Source organism: Euleptes europaea, chromosome 11, assembly GCF_029931775.1.
Source record: "Euleptes europaea isolate rEulEur1 chromosome 11, rEulEur1.hap1, whole genome shotgun sequence".
In the NCBI taxonomy this organism is placed as follows: Eukaryota; Metazoa; Chordata; class Lepidosauria; order Squamata; family Sphaerodactylidae; genus Euleptes; species Euleptes europaea.
The window spans coordinates 23040164-23064656 of record NC_079322.1 but is presented as its reverse complement, the minus strand read 5'-3'; the positions used below and the strand labels follow the sequence as shown (position 1 = coordinate 23064656).

General features: G+C 43.6%; 1 protein-coding gene across 1 annotated transcript in view; it reads left to right on the top strand.

Moving 5' to 3' along the window:
* The first annotated feature begins 427 nt into the window (after window positions 1–427).
* Window positions 428–24493, top strand: part of BMPER (BMP binding endothelial regulator) — a 195925-nt gene continuing 171859 nt past the window's right edge. Inside the window, exons 1-4 of the mRNA XM_056857049.1 lie at window positions 428–433; window positions 1203–1302; window positions 18304–18386; window positions 22586–22676. Coding sequence (XP_056713027.1) covers window positions 428–433; window positions 1203–1302; window positions 18304–18386; window positions 22586–22676 — 280 coding nt within the window. The remainder of the gene's footprint in view (window positions 434–1202; window positions 1303–18303; window positions 18387–22585; window positions 22677–24493) is intronic.

Below are 24493 nucleotides of genomic sequence, written 5' to 3'. Positions count from 1 at the left end.
CAATCTGGCATGGGTAACCCTACTATGTAATGACTTCTAGCCTACCCAGTGATCCCATAGTAAGGTTGGACTTGAGCCCATAGCAGCATGGGAGCCATTTCTCTATGCTTTTACTCCATACCCCTCCAGAAAAGAATGAACGAACCATGTGCGTACATTAAATTAAAAACAAAACAAAAAACAAGCACCAGAATTTCATAGAATCAGAGTTGGAAGGTACCAGCAGGGTAATCTAGTCCAACCCTCTGCACAATGCAGGAAATTCCCAATTACCCCCCCACGCACACACCCAGTGTAACCATACATTCAAGATCCTCTCTGCCTCTCCACACCTTTAGTGCAGGTCACTAAAGACAAGTCCAACTAACAGCTTTGTGTGCAGGAAAGCAGCCGACGAAGGCTGACAATTCCAAGTACGTAGTGCAGGATGGAGGTCAGGTTTGGGGAAAATACCTTTCCCTTTTTCCTTTGCTCCCAGCTGAGGGATATGCTGTTATGGTAATGTATAGAGCTGGTCTTAGATATGAGAACATTTGCAGGATGTTTGATATACAAGGGACAAAGTTTAAAACATTAAAAGAGATTTAAATGATTTGTCTACTACTGAACTCGATGGGACTTAAACATGCTTAATGCTGGCGACACTGTGTCCTTGGCTGATAGTTTCAATTTTTTTTAAAGAATGGAGTTCATTCAAGCCACCTTTGTCTTTATTTAAGTTGGAAATTTAGACTTTTTTTTTTTAAACTTGCTGTAATATGCAGACCTGTTGAACAGTCATAGCCAAATATTTTTGTTCGCACAAGGAAGTCCTGGGCCAGGTATTCTAATAGTTTCAGCTACAGTTTACATAAATATTATCATTTCTACAGTATACCAAAAAGTAAGGCTAGCATGAAACGAGTCACATGTTTCCTTTGGCATAACTTTATCTAGGCCCAGTCTCCTTTTCAGAGTTGCTTCTGCTCCCCGTCTCCCTAATTTTTCACTCCCTTCTGCACTATTCTGTGTCACAAGGGAAATACTCCATCGGTTTGTGTGAAGAGGTCATAATGTCCTCTCTGTATCCCAAAGAGCTCTTGTCAAGCTGTGGAAAGATTTTTTCCTCAAGCTAATTTTGTTTTGCTTTTCCGTAATGGCAGAAAATGGAGACCCGTGGTAGACTTTGCTTTCAATGTACGCTTTGCCTTTTCTTCCCCTAGAACAAGGAAGTGACGTGCAAACGGGAGAAGTGTCCGGTACTTTCCAAGGAGTGTGCCCTGGTCGTTAAGCAGAGAGGAACATGTTGTGAGCGATGTAAAGGTGCGGTGATCCACATAACTTCTCTCTCATATTATTTTTTTAAAGCAAATTATTATTATTATTATTTATTTATTTACAGCTTTTGCCAGAACATAGAATGCAACTACAATCTTAAAGCAAATAATTATGGTCCGTGTGGGTTTGTCAGAATGAAAACCAAATAAACAAGGCCATATATGCTTGGTAATTAGCAGCGTATTCCAGACTGAAGTTCCCTGCATATTATTTCAGTTTTTCATGCTGAACCATCATTCAGGAAGTGACTGCGAAGCCGGCGCATACCTGCTTCGTATTTCTTAATAGCCCCTTTTAACACGACCTTTAGTGTTTGCTCTGCCCCTGCCTCGAAGAATCCCCTCAAGGAAGCATGCAAAACCATAGCCGTGCATTAGCTATGCAAACGGAGGTTGCTAATGAAGGAACGAAGGAGCAGTTAAAGGGGGGTAGAATTTCTCCTTTTGTGTCAGGACAGTGAATAGGCATTTAAAAAAAGCTTTGAACGAGCATCAAAATTGACCCTGCATAAATGGCCCGAGAGTCTTGTGGCACTTTAAAAGCCAAGAGCATTTTATTCCAACATAAGCTTTCATGGGCTAGAGCCCACTTCTTCAAATGCTATGCTTAATACAATGTACAAAAGCTGTACGAAATGCTTACTCGACGCAAAAGAAGACTTCAAAACCACTTCAGTAGGGTTTGTTCAGTAACCTCCTGTTCAGCTCCTGAGAGATTAAAAATGAAGTAGCAGATTAAAAAAAAACTTACATCTAAGAAGTCGTTGTTATAGTAACATAAAACATCCCCTCAGTCCACAATATCCCTTATTTGTAGTATGCACATTATGCAAGGCAAGGAGACTTGAACCGGAAGACAAAATAATTTTGGGGGGAACACAGATGAAACCCACAACCAGCTAACCAACCAGTCGTGGGGACTGATTCTCTTGACCAATTTGTGTGCATTTGTTTTTTGTGACCAGTATCCAACTACACAGCACCAATGTGCTCTCCCCATGCTCTTTGGAGGAGTGGTGGGATAAAAGACCAGTCCATAAATATGGGTACCTGGGAGATGTAGGCCTGGTAACTACTTTAATATAGGCCTCCCTAGGGCCTGTAGGCTGCACATGAGGACTAGGATCATGACACCCACCCTGAGCCTGGCTTTGACCGGGAATGAGGGTGGGCTACAAATTTAACTAATAAATAATAATAATAATAATAATAGGGAGGGGGTCATCAGAGGGATAAAGAGGTGAAAATCTGATCTTTTGGTGTTAAAATGCACAAGCGAGACGAATGCAGCCTGAATTGAGAATTCAGATGTCTTTTTATGGTTCTGATTGGCTTTAGCCTAAGGGCTGAGCTATAGAATTATTAAGCCGTGCACCAATGAAGGATTTGAGGATCCAGCTGCCAAAATGTAGGCTATGAATAGATTCTGGTGAGGTGAGTGAGCCCTTACAGCTGGGGGTTCGAGCACTGCAAGCCCCCAAGAAAACTTTGAAATTTGACCAATTACAGGGACATTTTGAGGCCATGTGAAATGGGAATTAGATAGGCTGACCATATTTCCTTGAGACAAAAACGGGACATTGGGATGGCAAAAACGGGACAGGGGTTATGTAATATTCTGTAATCATGAAAAAGCAAAATTATATAAAAAAAAGTTTTATTACCCAAACATATTGAGCTTCTTCAGTGACAGAACCCATACAAAAATTTAGGTAGACATAGAGGGGGACTGGCTAAAATCAAACTGAGAAATTTAAAAATAATACTGTTATTTGATACTACATACAACATTTCACTATATTTTAGTTGTTTTAGCTAATCACTATATTTCTCAAACCAAGAGCTTAAATGAAAATATTTTTTATGCTCCTGGGGCCATGTTTTCTCAATATGTCCCAACTATACAGCAATAGGAACACGAGTACATGGATGCCCTATTCAGAAAAATAATGTGCAGCTGGAAAATATAGGAAATATCCACTCTAGTAAATAAAAGTATTTAATTGTAATAATTTTATATAATTTTACAGCAACATGATAAATATTAATGCACTGCTGATATCATACTGCCCTTGTACAAATCTATGGTGAGACCACACTTGGAATCCTGTGTACAGTTCTGGTCACCACACCTAAGAAAGGATATTACAGAGCTTGAGAAGGTGCAGAAAAGAGCAACCCAAATGATCAGGGGACTAGAGCAACTGCCCTGTGAGAAGCAGTTAAAACTGTTAGGGCTGTTTGGCTTGGAAAGAAGGCAGTTAAGGGGGAGACAGGATAGAGGTCTATAAAATTATGCATGGTACAGGGAGAGTGGACAGGGAGAAGCTTTTCTCCCTCTCTCATAATACTAGGACATGGGGTCATCTGAAGCTGGAGGGTGAGAGATTCAAAACTGATTAAAGGAAGTATTTCTTTACACAATGCACAGTTAAATTGTGGAACTCCCTGCCCCAGGATGTGGTGATGGCTGCCAACTTGGGATGCTTTAAGAGGGGAGTGCACATGTTTATGGAGGAGAAGGGTATTTATGGCTATTAGTTAAAATGGATACTGGTCATGATCATACTTATTCTCTCCAGGATCAGATGAGCATGCCTATTATATTAGGTGCATTGGAACACAGGCAGGAGAATGCTGCTGCTGCATCTTGTTTGTGGGTTTCCTAGAGGCACCCAGTTGGCTACTGTGTGAACAGACTGCTGGACTTGATGGGCCTTGGTCTGATCCAGCATGGCTTTTCTAATGTTCTTCTTATGTGCAATAAGGAATTTGAAGCAGAACATGGAACATGATCAACTGTATTCTGAATGTTCAAGTAACAGCAGAATTAGGCACCTTAACGTGGAAAACCACAACTAAAACTGCTGGTGTAGCCGAGGCATTTTGTGTCCCACGTATTCCACCCCTGGGGCTGTCAATCCAGTCCCAGAACACTTCTGCTAGTCCCAGGGGCTATCATTCCACTCGGGGGGGGGGGCTGTCATTCCAGTCCCAGAACCCTTGTGCTGGTCCCGGGGGCTGTCATTCCATCTTGGGGGATGTCATTCCAGTCCCAGAACACTTTTGTTTGTCCCAGGGGCTGTCATTCCACTCTGGGGGCTGTCATTCTGGTCCCAGAACGCTTGTGCTAGTCCCATGGGCTGTCATTCCAGTCCCAGAGTAGTGTATCTGGGTTTAAGGACCTTCCATTCCACATTTTCTTTGCAACTCTTTTTTGTGCTGTAATGTATTTCAATAGAACTCATGCAAGCCAATTGGCAATCCAGGCTCCCATTATCTTCAATGAGCTGGGCTGTGAAGCCTCTCCCATTGTTTCTAATCGGCTAGCCTGTCATTTATTTCAGTGCATTCCGGCTTCATCTCCTTGCTTTCACCCACTCTCAGAAACTAGCCGTGATGATCCCGAGGTGGCCAGAGGGGAGGGGAAGGCAAGCCTTGTGTATTTTTTGGCATGCTGCTTCAGAGGCTCACAACAGCACAGCGGATGGGAACGTGTTGATTGACGGGCCACGTTTTGCTTCCACCCATAACTGGAAAGTTGTGCCTTTTCCCTCTGAGTGTAAAATAAAGCTGCGTGGTGAGGGCGAGGCAACAAAACTGGCTTGGTTTATTCAAAACGGGACAAAATAGACATTTTAATTAAAAAGACAGGACGGCCAGGAAATATGACAAAAACAGGACTGTCCCATTCAAAAGGGTACGTATGGTCAGCCTAGTATTAAAGCATATTCTAAAGTCAATATTAAGTACTTCAACTCATTGGCTTATGATTCTATCACTAAAAAACTCCATCGATTTTGTAGAGAAATTCACTCATTAAAAAAAGTTGCTTTGGGGGGCCCCTCCAGGATTGGGGGCCCTGAAGCTTAAGCTTCATTAGTTTCATAGTAGATCCGCCTCTGAGCACACATGCCACGATCATCACCAGGATGCTGTCTGCAATGGTCTGTCCTGTGCAAGCCATTCCCACCCATGCCGTTAACACCTGCAGCTACTCACTACACCAGTCAGCATCAGGCTGCAGAGATTTTCAATGTAAGGACAGTCATCTGAGTGCCAAGTACTGTAGACATTGCAGCCTAAACACAAAGGGAAGGAAAACAGACCGGCTCTCACTGGAGCAGCTGGTGACATCTTTCATGTAGGGCTGTCAAAAAAAAAAAAAATTCAGTACAGTTCGGATTCGGCCGAATTTGGCCCTTGTGGGTTCGGTACGTGCCGAAGTCCGAACTCCCCCACTTCGGATCCGTTCAATTCGGCGGGAATTCAAAGTTCGGAAAAAAAATTCAGCCGAATAAAGCCATTAAAAACACAATCGCGCCTTTCCGTGGCTCGGGGGGGGGCATTTTTGGGCTTAGAGGTCCCAAACTTTCAGCAGAGCTTCAAAGGACGTATATTGAAAGACTCCCCAAGTTTTGTAAAGATTGGGTCAGGGGGGGCTGAGATATGGACCCTGAAAGGGGTCCCCCCCACCCTTAATGTGCATCTCTCAGCAGAGCTTGCCGCCCACGCACAAAGCTCCCAGCCCCGACAACAGTTTGCAAAGCAACTCAACTTGTAAAACAACACCTTTGCAACAGGGAAAAACCAGAAGACACACAACTGAAACCTCCCCCCTCAAACCAGGGAGCGAGAGACTCGAGGGGGAACACACACCCCAGGCAGAACCGACGAAAGCCCCCTTTGGCTTCCCCCCTACCCACAGAAACTGCTCCCTCCCCACACACACACAGACTCTGCTTTCCCCCACACACACACACATACACAGGAGAAAAATTATAGATTAAAGCCCCCAAATGGGTCTTACTGTGGCTGTCTTCTGTTCCATCAAGAGGGGCTGAAGAGGACTTGTAATCCAAGATGATTCCAATTAGGCACGGGAGGTTTTCTCTGGAGAAGATGCACAGGATCGGCTGATCCATTCATCCCAAAAGGGGAAAGGGGAAAGGGGAAAGGGGAAAGCCCATATCTCGGGACCCCCTGACCCAATGTTCACAAAACTTGGGGGTATCTTAACAACACTGGTCTGAAACTCCGCTCAAAGTTTGGGATCTGCACCCCCAAAAATGCACCCCCTGCAGCCATGGAAAGAGAAAAGGGGGGGAGGCGATATTTCTGCCCCCACTGAACCCATCTTTACAAAACTTGGGTAGTATCTTAAGAATAATTGACTGAAGCTATGCTAAAAGTTTGGGGGCTATATCCCCAAAAAAGCGCCCCCTGCAGCCACATAAATGGAAAAAGGGGGGAGGGAAAAGGGGGAGAGCCCATATCTTGAGACCCCCTGATCCAATGTTTACAAAACTTGGGGGGTATCTTAAGAACACTGGTCTGAAACTCCGCTCAAAGTTTGGGATCTGTACCCCCATAAATGTGCCCCCTGCAGCCATGGAAAGAAAAAGGGGGGAGCCCATATCTCGGGACCCCCTGACCCAATGTTTACAAAACTTGGGGGTATCTTAAGAAGCTTCATCTGAAGCTCCAGTGAAAGTTTTGTGTCTGTACCCCAAAAAATACGCCCCCTGCAGCCACAGAAAGGAGCGAATGTGCACAAGCACCCCCCCCACACACACACAAGGATTTCGCTCTCTCTCTCTCTCTCCCTGGCCGGGCCGCACATCAGCTGATTCCTCCAGTACTCAATCCTGACTGATTGGCCAGAAGAAGACCCAGCTTGGCCACCGATTGGCCGGGGGAGGAGAATGCTGCTTACTGATGGTTATGCTGCTTACTGACGGCCGAATTTATTCACGAACTCCCGAACTCACTGAATTCGGCCCCCCCGGTTGCCTGCCAGTTTTGAGTTCGGTTCCTCCAGAACTAAAAACCACCGAATCAGGGGAAATTCGGCTGATTTTCAGTTCGGGCCGAACCAATTTGACAGCCCTACTTTCATGGTTACTTTTGTCATCTCCCAAACTACTACTTTGACCCTGAGCCCTTCTGCAAGGCAGATGAATTCTAGTTCCAAATCAGAAGATTCACTGCAGGCTCAGTGCATCCTATATTTTGCATTTAAAACATGTAAGAAACCCTCTTTTAGAAAGAAAAAGAACGAGAGTAAGGCAATATGTGCTAAATCTTTGTAGAACTCTTTAAAAGGCTAGTAAAAAGTGCACAAACACAAGGGGAGTAACTTAAGGAGAACGTGGTGAAAAAAATCCCTTGACAGGCAGTTCTGAACCCCAAATCCAATGCAAACACAATACTGATGTACTGGAAAAAAAATAAGGCTAGGAAAACAGAATATGCCATAATTCTGACAAAGCAAATGTGATGGATATATATTTTTCCTGTATGAGTAATAGCGTTTGGTAGCTGATCAGCTTATGCTCTCTCTGTAACAAGCAGCGTTGGTTTTTATGAATGTGTGCTGCTAGACCCACCTGAACTTGCCAATATAAAATTCCAGATGTAAGAAAGAGCATATTTTAAGATGGCAAGGGCCTGTAATTGCACTGAAACTATTAAAAATAGTTTCATGCAATTTATTTTTTTACGTAGATATTTATACCCCACTCTCCTCCCCAGTGCAGACCCAAAGCACGTGACAAGATTGTTGTCCCTCCCTCAATTTTATGATCGCAACAACAATTCTGTGAGGAAGGTAAAGCCAAAAGTGAGTGGCTAGCCCAAGGTCACCCAGCAAGCTTCCATAGCAGGGTGGAGATTCAAACCTGGGTCTTCCAGATCCTGGTTTGGCACTCTAGCCTCTATTCCTTTCTGGCTAACCTAGGGTTGCCAGGTCCCTCTTAACCCTGGTGGGAGGTTTTTGGGGTAGAGCCTCAGGAGGGTGGTGTTTGGGAGGGGAGAGCCTTTCAATGCCATAGAGTCCAATGGCCAAAGCGGCCATTTTCTCCAGGTGAACTGACGTCTATCAGCTGGAGGTAAGTTGTAATAGCAGGAGATCTTGAGCTAGTATCTGAAGGTTCCACGGATCTTAGCAATTCCATTTCCACTCCTTTTCTTTGCATAGTTTCTGGAGGTTGGCAACCCCTAAGCAAACCACTTTGTTCTAACCACCAAATTACTACAAGCTGCAGTTAAATTCCTGTTGGCCGTGCACCCATTTCTTCCTCCTCCAGTGTGAACTGGAGATTGATGAAGACAGGAAGCATTCAGTCAAGTTCCATGTGCTATGCAAGGACAGAGAGGGGGGAGGAACGAATGGTGTGCCTGAGCGAAGCAACAATTGTCTGACAATTGTCTACGTTTCAGCAGTAATGTTTCCTGTTAGTCACAGCTGTGCTCACCAAAGTAATCTGAATCGGTTGTGTTCTACAAGCTCCACTCGGTGTCCCTTTCATTAGCTGTGCTTTGGCCAATGATCTACGATTTTTTCATCTTGGCCTGTGAAAGTAAAAAAACCTTGTTGCTTTACGGCTGCTCAAAGATCCGCCTGGTCCTCTGTAGCCTCTGCTTCGAAAAAAAAAACTTCTTAGGTGTGACTTTGAGCACAAGCATGGGCCCACTGTCAGCGGCTGGGCAGCTGTTAAAGTACAGCGTCCAATTGAGGGCTCACTTGCCCAGGTTAGTCTTGGAACCTGTTTGCAATACGGTGGCTCAGCTAATTGCGAGAGTGGGTGAAGCAACGGCTCCAGGAGAATTGCTTCAGCACATGGAGACTGCATTTATTCCTTGCCATGGCGCAACTGCAACCAGCCCCAACACATCTGAGATGACAAGGGAAGGCTTCCCGTCAGAGCATGAGACTTCTTGGGAGTTGTAAGCCTCGCTGGGCCTCATTTTAGAAACTGAATATTCAAAGTAGTGCTCTGAGTTTTCTTGCTGACAGGCAGACAGTCTTTATGAAGTTCTTTGGTACCTCTAATGTGCTGAGCTCTCAAGTCAGACTGAAAGCATGGATTTTTGTCTAGTTTTTTCCCCCTACAGTTGAGGCAGGAGAGCGAAAATGCCTTTTCCCTTCTCTCATTTATTCAATATATTTAATCAAAACACATGAGATCATAGATTGTTATAGAAGTGGATTTGGCAGCATTTCCTTATTTAGTTGGATGAAGATATGTCATTTTAATTTGGGTCTGTCTCCATCTATAACAAATGCGTATTTGCTTTCTGAATAAATGTTTGTTATTAGTGGATTGGAGATGGATAAGGTACATTTATGATAACTGTGAGCCATGCTCTGTTCTTGTTCCCAGAGCGCACCTCCCATTGATGTTAGTGTGAATACAGGGCAAAGATCGCTCAATAGTACCACAAAAGCACAGAATTGGAAAGGATCCTCTAGTTAACTAGACCAATCTTCTGCAATAGCAGGTTTCCCCAGAGATAAGGGGATTGGCAGGGATTTTTTTTTAAAAGGTTGAGCACCATGATAGCTATCCATATTAGTGAGTTTTTAGTTTTTCTGCAGACCTGAGCAACATGGTCTTTCCCCTAAATATGAGAGGGTTTGCAGCTGTTCTAGAATCGCTCCATCGCTCATGTGGAGGAGTGGAGAATCAAACCCGGTTCTCCAGATCAGACTCCACCACTCCAAACCACTGCTCTTAACCACTATACCACGCTGGCTACAAGGTTAGCACCAAATAACCACTGAAGGACGTCACAATTTTCCTTCACTTACTGTGTCATTGCATTCAGTCTACAATTGTGCAGAAAAAGTCTGCCTATGTCTACACCACAAATGGTTTGACTAGGTGCTGTCCCTTCCCAGAATGCAGTCCAAAACAGAGAATTCTCAACATTCACACTGAATGGCAGTTTCCAGAATTCTTTTGGGGAAATCCATACCATTTAAATTGGTATAAAACTAGTTTCAGATTCATAGCCATGTTGGTCTGCAGTAGAAGAGCAAGACTCAAGTCCAGTAGTACTTTTAAGACTAACAAGATTTCAAGAGTCAAATCTCCCTTTGTCAGATACAACTTGTATCTGATGAAGAGAGCTTTGACTCTTGAACAATTATACCCTGGGAATCCTGTTGGTCTTTAAGGAGCTACTGGTATAAAATTGACATGTTTATAGTGTTGGATGTACCCTCATAACTCTCTGTTTAAAACAACTGGAAAAATAATCCTTACATGGCCTTTCTGTGAGGTTTACCTTTCAAAGGTGTTCATTATTCTCTAAAGCTCTTTGTAAAGAGTTTACCAAAATTAGGGTTCCAACTGTGTTATCCTTGCATTTGTTCTCTGTGTATATATGTGTGTGTATGAGAGCCAGCATGGTGTAGTGGCTATGAATGGTGGTTTGGAGCGGTGGACTCTAATCTGGAGAACAGGGTTTGATTCCCCACTCCTCCACATGAGCGGCGGACGTTAATCTGGTGAACTGGATTTGTTTCCCCACTCCTACACATGAAGCCAGCTGGGTGACCTTGGGCTAGTCACACCTCTCTTAGAGCTCTGTCAACCTCACCGACCTCACAGGGTGCATGTTGTGGGGAGGAGAAGGGAAGGTGATTGTAAGCCAGTTTGATTCTTCCTTAAGCGGTAGAGAAAGTTGGCATATAAAAACCAGCTCTCCTTCTCAGATGTGAGCATGCTTCATGTTGTTTATGAGTGAGGTCACCCTTTCACATGCATAGGTGAGAACAAACATTACAAGAATTTAAAATTATTGTATGAAAGGAATATTTTCATATTTTCACAAGCACACAACTTCCTAGAACTAGGTTGGGTTCCCTCCTATCCTCAGATCCCGTAGTCCAAAACAGATTCCCAGACATCCTCCGGAAGCCCAGACTCCCAGTTGGATCTAAATGGGGTTGTTGTGGCTTGCCACTCAGTGATTATATTATTATTGTGTATCAAGGACAAATCTGGTTCCATTTTGGACTAGATGATATGTCCTGAAAAACATTTTCTCGCTCTCTGAATATGCAACACTTGGGGGTGTACCTCTTCAGTCTTGCAGCATGAGATACAAACCTGACAATGTGTTTTAACTGGACTACATGTCAGGCAGGCATTGACACTAATATTGTTGTAAAAACTCCTTGGTATAATAACTTAGCTTTAAAAATTATGGTGAGCTGCATTAAGCATCTGAACCCTTACCATGCCTCACCATGGACTGGTGGGTATCCCATTTCTGTTCTGTGATCTAGAGACTGTGGTCCTGAGAGTAAACCCCATTAAACAGCGCAGTACTGACTTCTGAGTAGACCTGTTTAGGCTTGCTCCCAGAGTCTGCTGTGATCTGGGAGGTGAGCTGCTGCATATAAACAGCTTTTTTCATGGAACAGACTCCTCATGATTGTTTCCAGCGACCTCCGTATATTACGTGAAATGGGTTTGAGTAATCTGGAGCAGCCGTGAGATCAGCAAGAGTCGCAGTCACAGGCGCCTGGATTATCTGATTGTTGCAACGTGTTCTTTCCTCATTCCTTAAGAACAATGGTTCTCACCTTCATCTATAGCAATTGTGTTAAAAACTATCACTTTCCCACTTCTTGTTTGATAACTCAAACAGGTTTTTCCTCTGGCATAATCTCTTGCAGATCCTTTATTATCTTTGTTACAGTTCTTTCATATCGTTCCTAATTAGGTTGTGCCGTTCTTAGAATTTTGGTGACTAAGTGGAGACACAGTACTACAGGTGAAGCATAACCAGCGATTTTGTGAATGCATCCCTAAAGGGCATTTTTGGATTTTTTTTCTTTTTTTACAGCAGTGCCAGATTGGTGACTCATTCTTAGACCATGATTTATTATAACCAGCAGTCTTTTCAGCAGCACTATATCCCAGGTCATTTCCCCATGTTTTGTGGTGTGGTTTTCTTTACAATGTGCCATTTCTTTTTGCTGAGTGCCCATTACCCCCCTTTTGAAGGGCACTGACAATGCCATCCTAAGCGGAATCATACCACTGACTTAGTGGACTTAGAAGAGTATAATTCTTAAGAAGAAGAAGAGTTAGTTTTTACATGCCAACTTTCTCTACCCCTTAAGGGAGAATCAAACCAGCTTACAATCACCTTCCCCTCCCCTCCCCACAACAGACACCCTGTGAGGTGGATGGGGCTGAGAGTGTGTGACTAGCCCAAGGCCACCCAGCAGGCTTCATGTGTAGGAGCGGGGAAACAAATCCAGTTCACCAGATTAGCCTTCGCCGCTCACGTGGAGGAGTGGGGAATGAAACCTGGTTCTCCAGATCAGACTCTACCACTCCAAACCAACACTCTTATCCACTATACCATGCTGGCTCTCTGTCTTTCTATCAGTTTTTATCCTGCCCTTCTTTCCTCCAAAGAGTTCAGGGCATACACCTTAACATCCATCCACTAATGATTATTCTTTGTGTTTGACTTCCCTAAGCAGTTCAGTTAGATTCAAGTCCAGGAGAACCTTAGAGACCAGACCAACAAGGTTTGCTTGATATCTGACAAAGGGAGCTTTGACTCTCGATAGCTTCTACCCTGAAAATCCAGCTGGTCTCTAAGTGCTGCTAGACTTGATTCTAGCCCTTCTACTGCAGACCAACATGGCTGCCTTCCTGAAACTAAGCAGTAGTACCTCAATACGTTCCTTCAGTGGAGCCGTGCAAAGTGTCGCAAGGAATTGTTTTGCATCCTGCCTTTTCCTCCAAGGAGTCCAGACAGCCTTACTCCTAGATACTCATCAAGCCTAAGCCTGTTTAACCTCAGAGACAAACTCCATTAGGTAACTTTTAAAAGATGCTTTGGAACCCTGTTGCAAGAATATATCCAGTCCAATTCCCTTATCCACTCAATCCAGTTTGCATCTTTGATGGCACATTAGGCAAGGTTTGCTTTTGTTTCCTAGTTATCATCCCATCTATATCCTTGCAAATATTCACAAGTGTATACATTGTTTTATTGTTTGTTCTAACAATTTACAAAACACCAATTTAAGCTAATAATCCTATAATTTCCCAGCTCCTCCCTCTCCTGACTGTTCTATGAAAGTCTCCTGTTAGGAGGTGGTAAGGACGTAGTAATTAAGCAGACACGATTGCAATGTGAGCTTCCACTGTGGGCAGATAGGTGAGGTTCACATCGGGTTGCCAGCTCTGGGATGGGAAATTCCTAGAGATTTGGAGGTGTGGCCTGGGAAGGGCAGGGTTTGGGGAGAAGAGGAACCTCACCAGGGTATAATGGCATAGAGTCTACCCTCCAAACCAGCCATTTTCTCCAGGGGAACTGATTCGGTGGCGTGGAGATCAGTTGTAATTCCAGTAGGTCTTCAGACCCCACCTGGAGTTTGGCAGCCCTGGGCTCACATGAGCCTTTAATTTCTCTTGGAATACTGTGTGTTTTCTCATGTTACATGCACATGCCATGACAAATACTTTGGGAATTTCTAGTATAAACCCAATCTAGAATATTAACCAAAAAGTTGTATCCTTTAAATGATGCTTAGCAAAATCAACAAAATCATAGATAGCTTTAAAAAGGTGGAGGGTAAACAGATTCATACAGGAGAGGTCCATCAATAGCAACATCCATGGAGAATGAAGGGGGCTTCCACATTCAGAGGCAGCAAACCTCTGAATATCAGTTCTAGGAGGAAACATGGGGGAAGCCCCTATGCCCTGTTTGTTGGCCCTCCAGAGTTACTGGTTGACCACTGTGTGAAACACAATGCTGGAGTGGATGGACCACTGGTCTGATTCAGCAATGCTGTTCTTATATTCTTAACAAAGACAACTAGGGAAGAGCAATATACAGGAACAGGAGGAGGTGCAAATGAAACGGGGGGCTCTGAGCTTCACTTAGCTGTAGTGTTGCCTGTCTCCAGGTGGTGGCTGGAGATCTCCTGGAATGACAACTGGTCTCCAGGTAAAGGAGATCACTTCCCCTGGAGAAAATGGCTGCTTTGGAACGTGGCTTCTATGGCATTATACCCACTGAGGTGTCTCCTCTTCCCAAACCCCGCCCTCCCCGGGGTCCACCCCCCAAATCTCCTGGAATTTCACAGTTCAGAGCTGGCAACTCCACTTAGCTGTCTTGTTGTGTCTTCTGACGAGTATGATGCGCATCCTTGTTTGGCAGCACTTGCTACTGCGTGGGACTAGAGATGGGTTGAGGTCACATTCTGAGGAAGCGGGGTGGCAAAAACAAGACTCAGGGCTGATCTGCATACTACAATACCCACTTCCAGTCTCAGTTCCTGTTCTACCATGATGTTTATGCCATGATTTCCTAAGGCTAAAATGTGCGTTGTGGCTAGTAGCTTGACTGAATATGGATTATCAGTCCTTAGAAGAATTGCAGCCTTCTAGATCCACTGAAGGGTATACCTGTTTAGGATTACACTGTGTACAGTAGCCTGGAGTAGAAAACCCATGTGCATGAATGGCTTCCAGTGGATTTGAACGTGTCACATCCTTAACGTGTTATGTTTCCTTCTTGCTGATCTCAAATTGCATGAGATTTCCCCATCTTTAACCCGTGGCTTGTCATTAGTGTTAAAGAGGGTGAAAACTAATCTAAGATTTGTAATCAGCCTCAGAATCTGAACGCAAATTCCAGTGACAAAGTTTCCATGGTTCATATCAGCATCCATAGTAGTGAATCATGAATGGGTGGCTAATCGGGTGACCTGGATTTGTTTCCCCACTCCTACACATGAAGCCAGCTGGGTGACCTTGGGCGGGTCACACTCTCTCAGCCTCACCTACCTCACAGGGTGTCTGTTGTGGGGAGGGAAGGCGATTGTAAGCCGGTTTGATTCTTCTTTAAGTGGCAGAGAAAGTCAACATATAATAACCAACTCTTCTTCTTCTTCTTCTTCACCATGTTTAAGGGTTATGTCTGCCTCAGCCTTCATTAATTACTCAAGGAAGATTACTACACATTTAGTGTAAGTAAAACTGACCGGAATTTCAGGCTGGACCAGGCAGTGTCAGTGGTTTTGTAATGTTATAAAAATATGTGAAAATGCATTTGATATCTTCCCTGTGTAGGATTTACAGTTCTTTCAACTTAGTCAACATATTAATGTTTATGAAATACAGATGATTCTTTTTATGAGGGTATTGTTGGCCTATTCTTGTATTTCTACATTTGTTTGTCTGGAATTTCCTCTGAGGAATAATTTATCAAGAATTAAATATAACATGTCCTTGAATGTGTCTTTTTTCCCCTTCTGATGTTTATTTTTCATGCCAATAGAAACTTTTTAAAAAAGAGGGAGGAAAGCAGTAAAAGGGGAAAACAGAAAAATCTGCTGTCGGAAAAGGAGGTCAATTTACAGAATGTTACTATGCATTTTCCCCTCTTGGGAGTATAGAAAATGTCTTGCTTATAAAATTCCTGCTCACCTAAAATAAGCAAACCTCCCTGATGAATTTTTAGAATCTAAATGGGTATTTTGAATGAATTCCCTAGGTTAGTTGGTGGTGGGCAGCTTATTCATCAGTGAGAGACAGAGAAAAAATGTATACCATCCAGGATGGCTATGTACATATAGGATAGTTGGTGGGCAGCTTATTCATCAGTCAGAGACAGAGAAAAAATGAATACCATCCAGGTTGGCTATGTACATATACTACATGAACATATGTTACTTGTATACTTTTGTTAATAGTAATTTTATATAACAGAACTAGTTTACATGGCACCTCCCATAATTTCCTAGGCAAAACGAGAGCCTTAAATCACATAACCTTTTTGCAGACATGGCAGATTCCTAATTACAGAATATGTGGATGTTGCTTTTACTGTGATGCAGGGCAGAATTCTGAATATACCACACTCAGACAGGATCTGCCCTTGCTCTTCTGGCTCTATTGACTCATTAGCCCATGCCCTTTTGGAATGCCGCTTTTACGAGGAACTTCGACCGCACTATATTTCCCCCCTTTTAATATACAAATCCAATGCCTCTGTGACTGACATAATGCCTTTTTTACTAAGCGATAGGGACCCCAAGGCTACATTGTCAGTGGCAGGATTTGTTTCAATCCTTATATCCCTCCAACACTAGATATATGCTGCTCAAGATCAATTGATCAAGGAGCTTCTAAGGGATAAAAGGAAAGCTTTTACTGTGAAATGCACAAAAATATGAGTTGCATCTGAAAGATACTGATAGATGTCCCCTGTGCCCAAGAGGGAGATCCTGCTTTATTGGACTAAAGTTGGTATTGTGACTTCTCTATCTCACAAAGGGATAAAAATATTTGAGTCTCAGAAGGCTCTTCTTTTGCCATAATTAAGTGCTACTGAGATGGTCTGTAAATTAGAAGCAAATCCCTAGCGGGTACAAATTGGTAAAGCAAAGCACCATTGCAATAGAGGCAGCCTGGACTTGTGCGTTGTGCTTTCGGAACATGCTGGAACAAAGCCTGGTGCCCCCCCCCTCCTTGATTTAATCCAGAAGTTGTCTCCTCTTCATCTGGAAGATAAATAGCATGAATTGACTTAATGCTTGATTATGGTGTAATGAGCAGGACACAAACCGAGGCCTTCACAGATATCTCTGAATGTGAGGAATTCAGTAATTGCTACTTTCCGAGCCAGATGCATGCTCTGTGCTCAGTCAAGTAGCAGGTGGAATTCTACCTGGCTGAATAAACTTACCAAGGTGGAAGGTGTTTACCGCTCAGGCAGTTTTCTGAAGAATCTTGCAGACATTTATATCCTGTTAAGTAGCTGAAGAAATTACTTCTTTGCATTTGGAACTTCTCAGGCAAAGGTATAGAACTAGGAGGCAGAGTATGTGGCTCATACAAACACAGCGAGAATGCTCATAGGCGTTTTAGTAAAAGATTGCTAACATACAGTCTGAAGAGATTTCGAAATGGGATACTGGCTGGCAGACCCGCCACTGTTGTGGTTTTGTGTAATAGTATCTACACTTTTGTTTTTGCTCATTATATGTAGACTGCAATACGTGTTTCGCAATTTCTTTGTATTTTTGTTACTACTATTTTGTATAATTTTGTAGTAGCTACAAGTTGTTAGATAAATGCCTTTCAAGCTCTGTTGCTCAGCATTTTTCCCCCCTGTCATACAAACACAGCAAGAATGTTCATAGGTGTTTTAGTAAAAGATTGCTAACATAAAAAGAACAGCATGGTGTAGTGGTTAAGAGCGGTGGTTTGGAGCAGTGGACTCTGATCTGGAGAACCGGGTTTGATTCCCCACTCCTCCACAGGTGTGGTGGAGGCTAATCTGGTGAACTGGATTTGTTTCCCCACTCCTACACATGAAGCCAGCTGGGTGACCTTGGGCTAGTCACACTCTCTCAGCCTCACCTACCTCACAGGATCTGTTGTGGGGAGGGGGAGGGAAGGTGATAGTAAGCCGGTTTGATTCTTCCTTAACGGATAGAGAAAGTCGACATATAAGAACCAACTCTTCTTCTTTTGTAATAGATTCATTTCTTCCCTTCAGTCTTCTCATCTATAGCTAAATGGCTGCTGTAATAATTGTTGGAGTGCCACATTAGGACTGTGGAGACTCAGGTTCTAATCCCTATTTAGTTGTGAAGCTCCCTGTATAACCTTGGGCCAGTCATTCTCTATTGGCCCAAGTTGTTGTGAGGATGAAATATAGGTTGAAACAAACATGTAGACTGCCCTGGGATCTTTGGAACAAGAGTATGAGACAAATGTGATTGATTGGATAAAAGGGATAATTAGTACACACAAACTGCAATCCTGATAATCCTATTCTGGGAACACGCCTCATTGAATAAAATGGGATTTACTTCTGAGTAGACCTGCTTAGGCTTGTTCTCTAAAGCTCTTCCTAACCACAATATTGTGTGTCATTCTTTTCTCTTATGTTGGGTACTAGTTGACTAACTGCCAATCTGCATGTTTTCAAATGTGCCTGCTGACTCATGAGGGCTAGAAACTTGCTTTGCTTTTTAAAATGAACTGTTTTTATTTTTGAAAAAAATCTGCTGTGAATACAAGAGTCTCTTTGAAACTCTGTGCTTGTTGAGTTGAAGAACTCCAATAGCCCTTTAACGAATGTGTTCTGAGAAGTTTCGTGTAGATTGCTAAAATAACAGGGAGTGTCCTACTTTATTTCTTTCCTCTAGGTTGCAGTTTTGAAGGAACTTCATACAATAGCACAGTAATATGGCAGGTCCCAGAAAAACCCTGTACCATGCGACAGTGCCAGGTAAGGAGGTGGAATTAGTAAACCTTCTGAGACTGAATTTTTGGCTTTTGTGAATCTCAAGGAAGTCAGAGTGTACTGCTTTTTACTGTTTCATATATTGAAATGTATCAGTGTGGGTTGGTGGTTAAATGAAGAATCTAGAAGTAAGTGAAGAAGGGAAGGCACCATTGGTGTAAGGGTATTGCAGTATGTATTCTTTTGCTCGGACCTTTGCCTATGAAAACATCAAGAAAATAAAGATCTCCCTGAGGAAAGATCCAGTGCCGTCCGCGAAAGCATTTCAAGACAGAGAAATGGATTCAAGACGTTAAAGTAGTGGGGATCTTAAAGTCTGAAATGTTTATATGAAATAGAACACTAACCTTTCACTTCCCAGCCCAAATAAAGTCACAGGGCGTTTCTAAATATTATTTGTTCCCGATTCTTCCGAAGTTGTGGGTAACAGAAGAAAAGAGTAGATATCAGTTTTCGGACCTTTCAGTTTGAAAATGCATTTGGAGGTTATGTAAGGCTAGAAGGTACACCAGATAGTCCACCTATAGTAGATTCAGAATGAACCCTTGGTATATTATCATGAGGATAGAAAAGGGTTGCCAGCCTCCAGATGGGGACTGGAGTTGTTCCAGAATTACAACTGGTCTCCAGAGCTCTGTGATTGGTTCCCTTGGAGAAAATGGCAGTTACAGAGGGTGGGCTCTATGGCTTCACTTCCATGTCGATCCCCTCCCTTCCCCAAATTCCACCATCCCCAGGATCCACCCCCAAAGATACAGGTTTTTCTCAACCCAGAGTTGGAAAACCTAGACTAGAATGATAAGCTAAGAGTGCATTCCTGGGGGGAAGAAGCTCCATAGGAGCCGGCATGACCTCGCACCGGCGTAAGTGCCCATTTAGCTTGGGATAACGGGCACTTACACCATCCTGGGTGGCACATACACTGGTGCCTGGGTGCCCCGGAGCAGTGCGGGCCTCCACAGCTGCAGCCACCATGCTGGGACCTAAATCCCAAAAGTGGCAGGCTATGCGGCATCTGGACGGCGTTCCAAGGGTCAGAGCTGATGTCAGCTTCCTAAACCCTTGAGCAACAGCGTGGTTGCACCTTTTTTGGTGACGCAGCCTCACTGTTTGCAATGGGGCATTCTCCCCCTTATCTTTTTTGTATTGTTAAAAAAGCTTTTTTTTACTCTGTGGCTGCCGCGGATCTACCCCCCCCCCCCAGGAATGGGCTGCCTGTGTGTGGTTTCCACCACATATGGCAACTTTACCCCAATGCACACCATCAGGGGCAGTTTACCCATGCCCTGTCACCATGTTATGGTGTGGTTTTTCCTGTCCCCACAAAATTATGGCTGTGGTTGGGGGGCAATTGTCATTGTGTCGAAAAAAAGAATGGGGAGACATGGTCAGGAGGACATGGGGAAATTGTCCACTCCAACCTCTAGTTTCTAGTATCAGAAGAGCATGCCTATTAGGTGCTGTGGAACACAGGCTGTGGAACATGATCATGCTGCTGAAGTCATCTTGTTTGTGGGCTTCCTGGAGGCACCTGGTTGGCCACTGTGTGAACAGACTGCTGAACTTGATGGACCTTGGTCTGATCCAGCATGGCTTTTCTTATGTTCTTACGTTCTTAACCTTGTGTAATTGGAAAGCGTGCTACCTATAGTCCTCCCAGTATGGACTGTTCAGTTGCCATTTTGTGTGAGTAGGGCAATGCATGTATTTTCCAGCTTTGGTATGCGTGAGTCCTCAAAAACTTGGGTTTCTGATCCCATGCACCAACACTGGAAGATATGTGCATTGGTGATGGCCCATACCAACAGGATTGCACATACCACCATCTCTCCTTGTGCATAGTTGAATCTCCAGAATCATAATAACCAAAAAGGGCAATTGTGGTAGAAAAGGGAGGAATTAAACACACAGTTGCTGTTTTTTACACACGCCACATGTAATGGGCTGGAAGAATTGGATCGTGCTACTTCCACTGTTCAAGCTCCTGTTTAGTCTTCCTCTCAACCTCTGTGCTCAGGAATGCAAACAGACCCATCAGAAGACAGCAACCTCTGCACAGAGGTGTTGTCATCCCCCATGTATTTATCAAGATTTTGACTTTTGAAGCAAGAAGTGCAGGAAGCGATCATTTACTAGACCCTATCAGCAGAACCATCAGAGATAACAAGCTTCCATTCTATGGGACAAGATCCTTTTATCTGTTTCATAGGCCCCTTTTATCTTCGGAAATAGGGTGGGAAGATTTTCCCCCCCATCAGGCCTGTTACCATCAAAGCAATAGCACTATTGGCTGATTATTTTTAGGTTTCCTGTGTGCAAAGAACCTTTGATAAGACAGGAACCTTTTGTTTTCTTAAGATTTCTTGGTTTTCAACTGATGACTGTCTCTAGCAGGTTCAGATAGGATACTCACTTACTTTTTTGCTCTCTGATTAATCTCAGTCCTGACCATACTGTGTAGAGTTGTACAGTATGGATGAACCAGCTAGCTTTCTTGTGAGTTATCCTTGAGCATACTCTGAATTGAGCACACGCACACACACCCTACCCCATAGTTTCCATCAAGTCAATTGACCAAGGGCTTCTGAATTCTGTGGGCTCTTAAACAAGGTGCCTCCAGTTGTCCTCCATTGTTTCCTATGGAGGGGGGAAAACCCTGTGGAAAATGTAAAACCCGAGAATCTCCCCCATTGCAAGCAATTGCTAAACCCAACCAATCTAAAATCTGAAAATCTGAACCCATGTAAACCCAGAGAACCTGCAACTATATAAAACCAAAGGATCTGTAATTATGTAAAACTTGATAATCCCAACCCATGTAAAATGTGAGAATTCACACAAAACCCCCACAAAACCTTGGATGCGACACAAACCAACTCCAGCAAAGAATAAACTTTTAAAAAACAACAAAAACAATTGAAACTGACAGAATCTTACCTAAAGCAGCCTGGCTAGCCAGTACCAAGCCCTGGGAGACACAGAAATGGGAAAAGTGGGGGGAGGGGCGTCCTGAGAGCCTGCAAATCCAGACTCCTGATATTCCTGGTTATTCCTGAATATTTCAGGGATTTTTAGGACCCATTTTTCAGTATCCTGAAAATTCACAGAATAGTTGGGAGACCCAATTTTATCCGAAAAATTATATCCAACTTGATATACATTCAGCTCAGTTATATCTGAGCACACACCCCTAGTCCCCTAGTAGTTGGGAACATCATGGTGTTCCAAAGTGTCCTTAACCTATTAGTTTGAGCAAACAGGGGGAAAGCCACCAAGTTCAATTTAGAATGTTAAATAGACACTTCTGTAGATCTCTTTACTCCGTGTACAGCACTTCAAAGGTTATAGGGAACATATCAATCCAATATTGGCCCTACCATACTGCCCCTCCCCCCCCCATTTGTTTCTGGGCTCTGTATGGCATGGGGCCAGCAAGCCTTAAAGACAGCCTACTCCCATACAAGCCTAACCAATCACTACAGTCATCTTCTGAGGCCTTCCTTCGAGTGCTTTCACCTGCTGAGTTTAGATGGGTGGCAACCAGAGAGAAGGCCTTCTCCATTGTGGTGTCAAAATTATAGATCTCCATGCACAGGGACAGTAGTCTATCCCCTTCTATTACTGCCATAGGTGAAGACTATTATGCTTTGGCTGGAGTTCCCCCGATGATCCTGATTACCTTCCTGCCATATGTTTTGAGTGCTTTTTTGATGTGTTTTTACATATCTTTGGTATTTTGGTTCTTAAATGTGCTTTTATAAGGTGTTTTTTTTTTTAAAAAAAATTGTTAGCTGTCTCGGTGAGCCTGGAACAGGGATGGCTAACTGGGAACCCACAAAGCAATTGTGTCTCTGTGTTGGGGAGGGGCTGTGGATCAGTGGTAGAGCATCTGCTTGGCATGCAGAAGGTCCCAGGTTCAATCCCCGGCATCTCCAGTTAAAGGGACTAAGCAAACAGGTGATGTGAAAGACCTCTGCCTGAGACCCTGGAGAGTTGCTGCCGGTCTGAGTAGACCATACTGACTTTGATGGACCAAGGGTCTGATTCAGTATAAGGCAGCTTCATGTGTATGTATGTGTATGGCAGAAAGGCAGGATATAAATTTTGTGAATAAATAAATAAAATAAATTCACTTTCTGGATTAATTAGTTTTGGTTTTTTTGTGTGTGTGTGTTCTCTGGCAGGAAGGAGTGATAACAGAATCTGAGATTCAGTGTGTCGTTCATTGTAAAAACCCCTCGAAGCAGCTGGGAATGTGTTGTCCCACATGTCTAGGTAAGATTTCAAGGAGACAGTGCTGTATAAATCTGAAGTATATGCTTTTAATATTTCTTAAAGCTTATTTATTCGACAGTAAATTTAATTTACTTTTATAGATTGCATCGGCATTGCTTTTTGAGGCTGGATTATTATTTTACTAATGACACATTATTTGGTGTACAGTCTTATGGATATTCTTAATTGGTGCAATAAAGAAAAAATTAAAGTATGTGAAAATACAATAGGTCTGGATTTTTTGGTATTCATCTTTAAGACACAATGTCACAAACGGGAGCATTTTGGAAACAGATGCATGGTAAGATTTGATTGGTTAGGAATTGCTTTACTCAGCTGTTTGCAAATAGCTTGAACTGTTGTATTCCCTCTTGCACCAGGTATTCTTTTGTATATTTGAAAGTCTTTAGCCTGTTTCTTCTTAGTTTCCTTATCCCTACTTAAAATATACTTTTACCATTCTCGCAGGACTTCTGTGCAAGATTTCTTGCCAGCACTATCTGGCAATGTAAGCCTCAGTTGGAAGAGAGAGGGTTTCTCTGGCACCTTATTTATCCTCCTCTTCCTATTGATTTCCAGTGTTCTGGGGCTAGGGTTGCCGAGTCCTTCTTTGCCACTGGTGGGAGGTATTTGGGATAGAGCCTGAGGAGGGTGAGGTTTGGGGAGGGGAGGAACTTCAATGCCATAGAGTCCAATTGCCAAAGTGGCCATGTTGGGGAAAATTAGGCCACAGTTTTTATTGACTACAGCAGAAGGAGCACTGGCACATCAAGGGGGGGCAGATCTGATTGGTCATGGTGAGAGGCTGAGAGCAGTTTGCTGCTGTGAAAGGCCCCAAAGAAGGCCAGGGTAAACTCTGCTCATAAGAGTAAGAACTCAAACTGGGACCAGCAAATGTTAGGCAGCTGCTGCGAGATTCCCGCGAGGACCTGTGGGTTGACTGGCCTCTGCATGTCCGGCGCCTGGGGGGGGGAGGCAGCTCTCTTCCACTGTTGATGGCATGTCAAGCCACAGGGGTTGATAAGGCCCAGGGCTTTATTGTATAAAGAGATGGCTGCCATGGTCCTGGGTGCAAGGACCCGCTCCCAGAGGGATGCTAGGAGAGCCAGCTTGGTTTAGTGGTTAAGAGCGGTGATTTGGAGTGGTGGAGTCTGAGCTGGAGAATCGGGTTTGATTCCTTGCTCCTCCACATGAGTGGCGGAGGCTAATCTGGTGAACTGGATTTGTTCCCCACTCCACATGAAGCCAGCTGGGCTAGTCACAGCTCTCTCAGCCTCACAGGGTGTCTGTTGTGGGGAAGGGAAGGTGAAGGGAAGGTTTGATCCTCTCTTAAGTGGTAGAGAAAGTCAGCATACAAAAACCAAATCTTCTCCTTCTTCTAATGTAGAACCAGAGCCTCAGAAGCTGGCCAAAGTGGGTGGATGCTCCTTGAGCAACTCCTGTTTTGTGCTTGTGATTCTCACCACATTTTCTGGCAAGCCGCCCCTCACAACCCCTTTCCCATCTCTGAATCTTTTCCAGGTTTTACATCTCCCTTATGCTGCTCTGTGTCCCAAATCTGATCAAACGATTAAGGATACTTCAGTGAACTGCAGATTCATAGATACTGTAGTTTTGTTAATTCGGAAAGTTATACTTGAGCCCATCTTCTGTCTGAGCAGGAAACTTCCTGCCAAGAAAAAAGATTATCAGCAGCTGGGTGAGCAAACCCTGGCAAAATCTAATCAGGAGTTTAAGAATGGAGGTGCACATCAAATGTGCATCCCACAGAAAGCAATGGAGGGCATAGGAGTGTTGACGCACCGCTGATTCTAAAA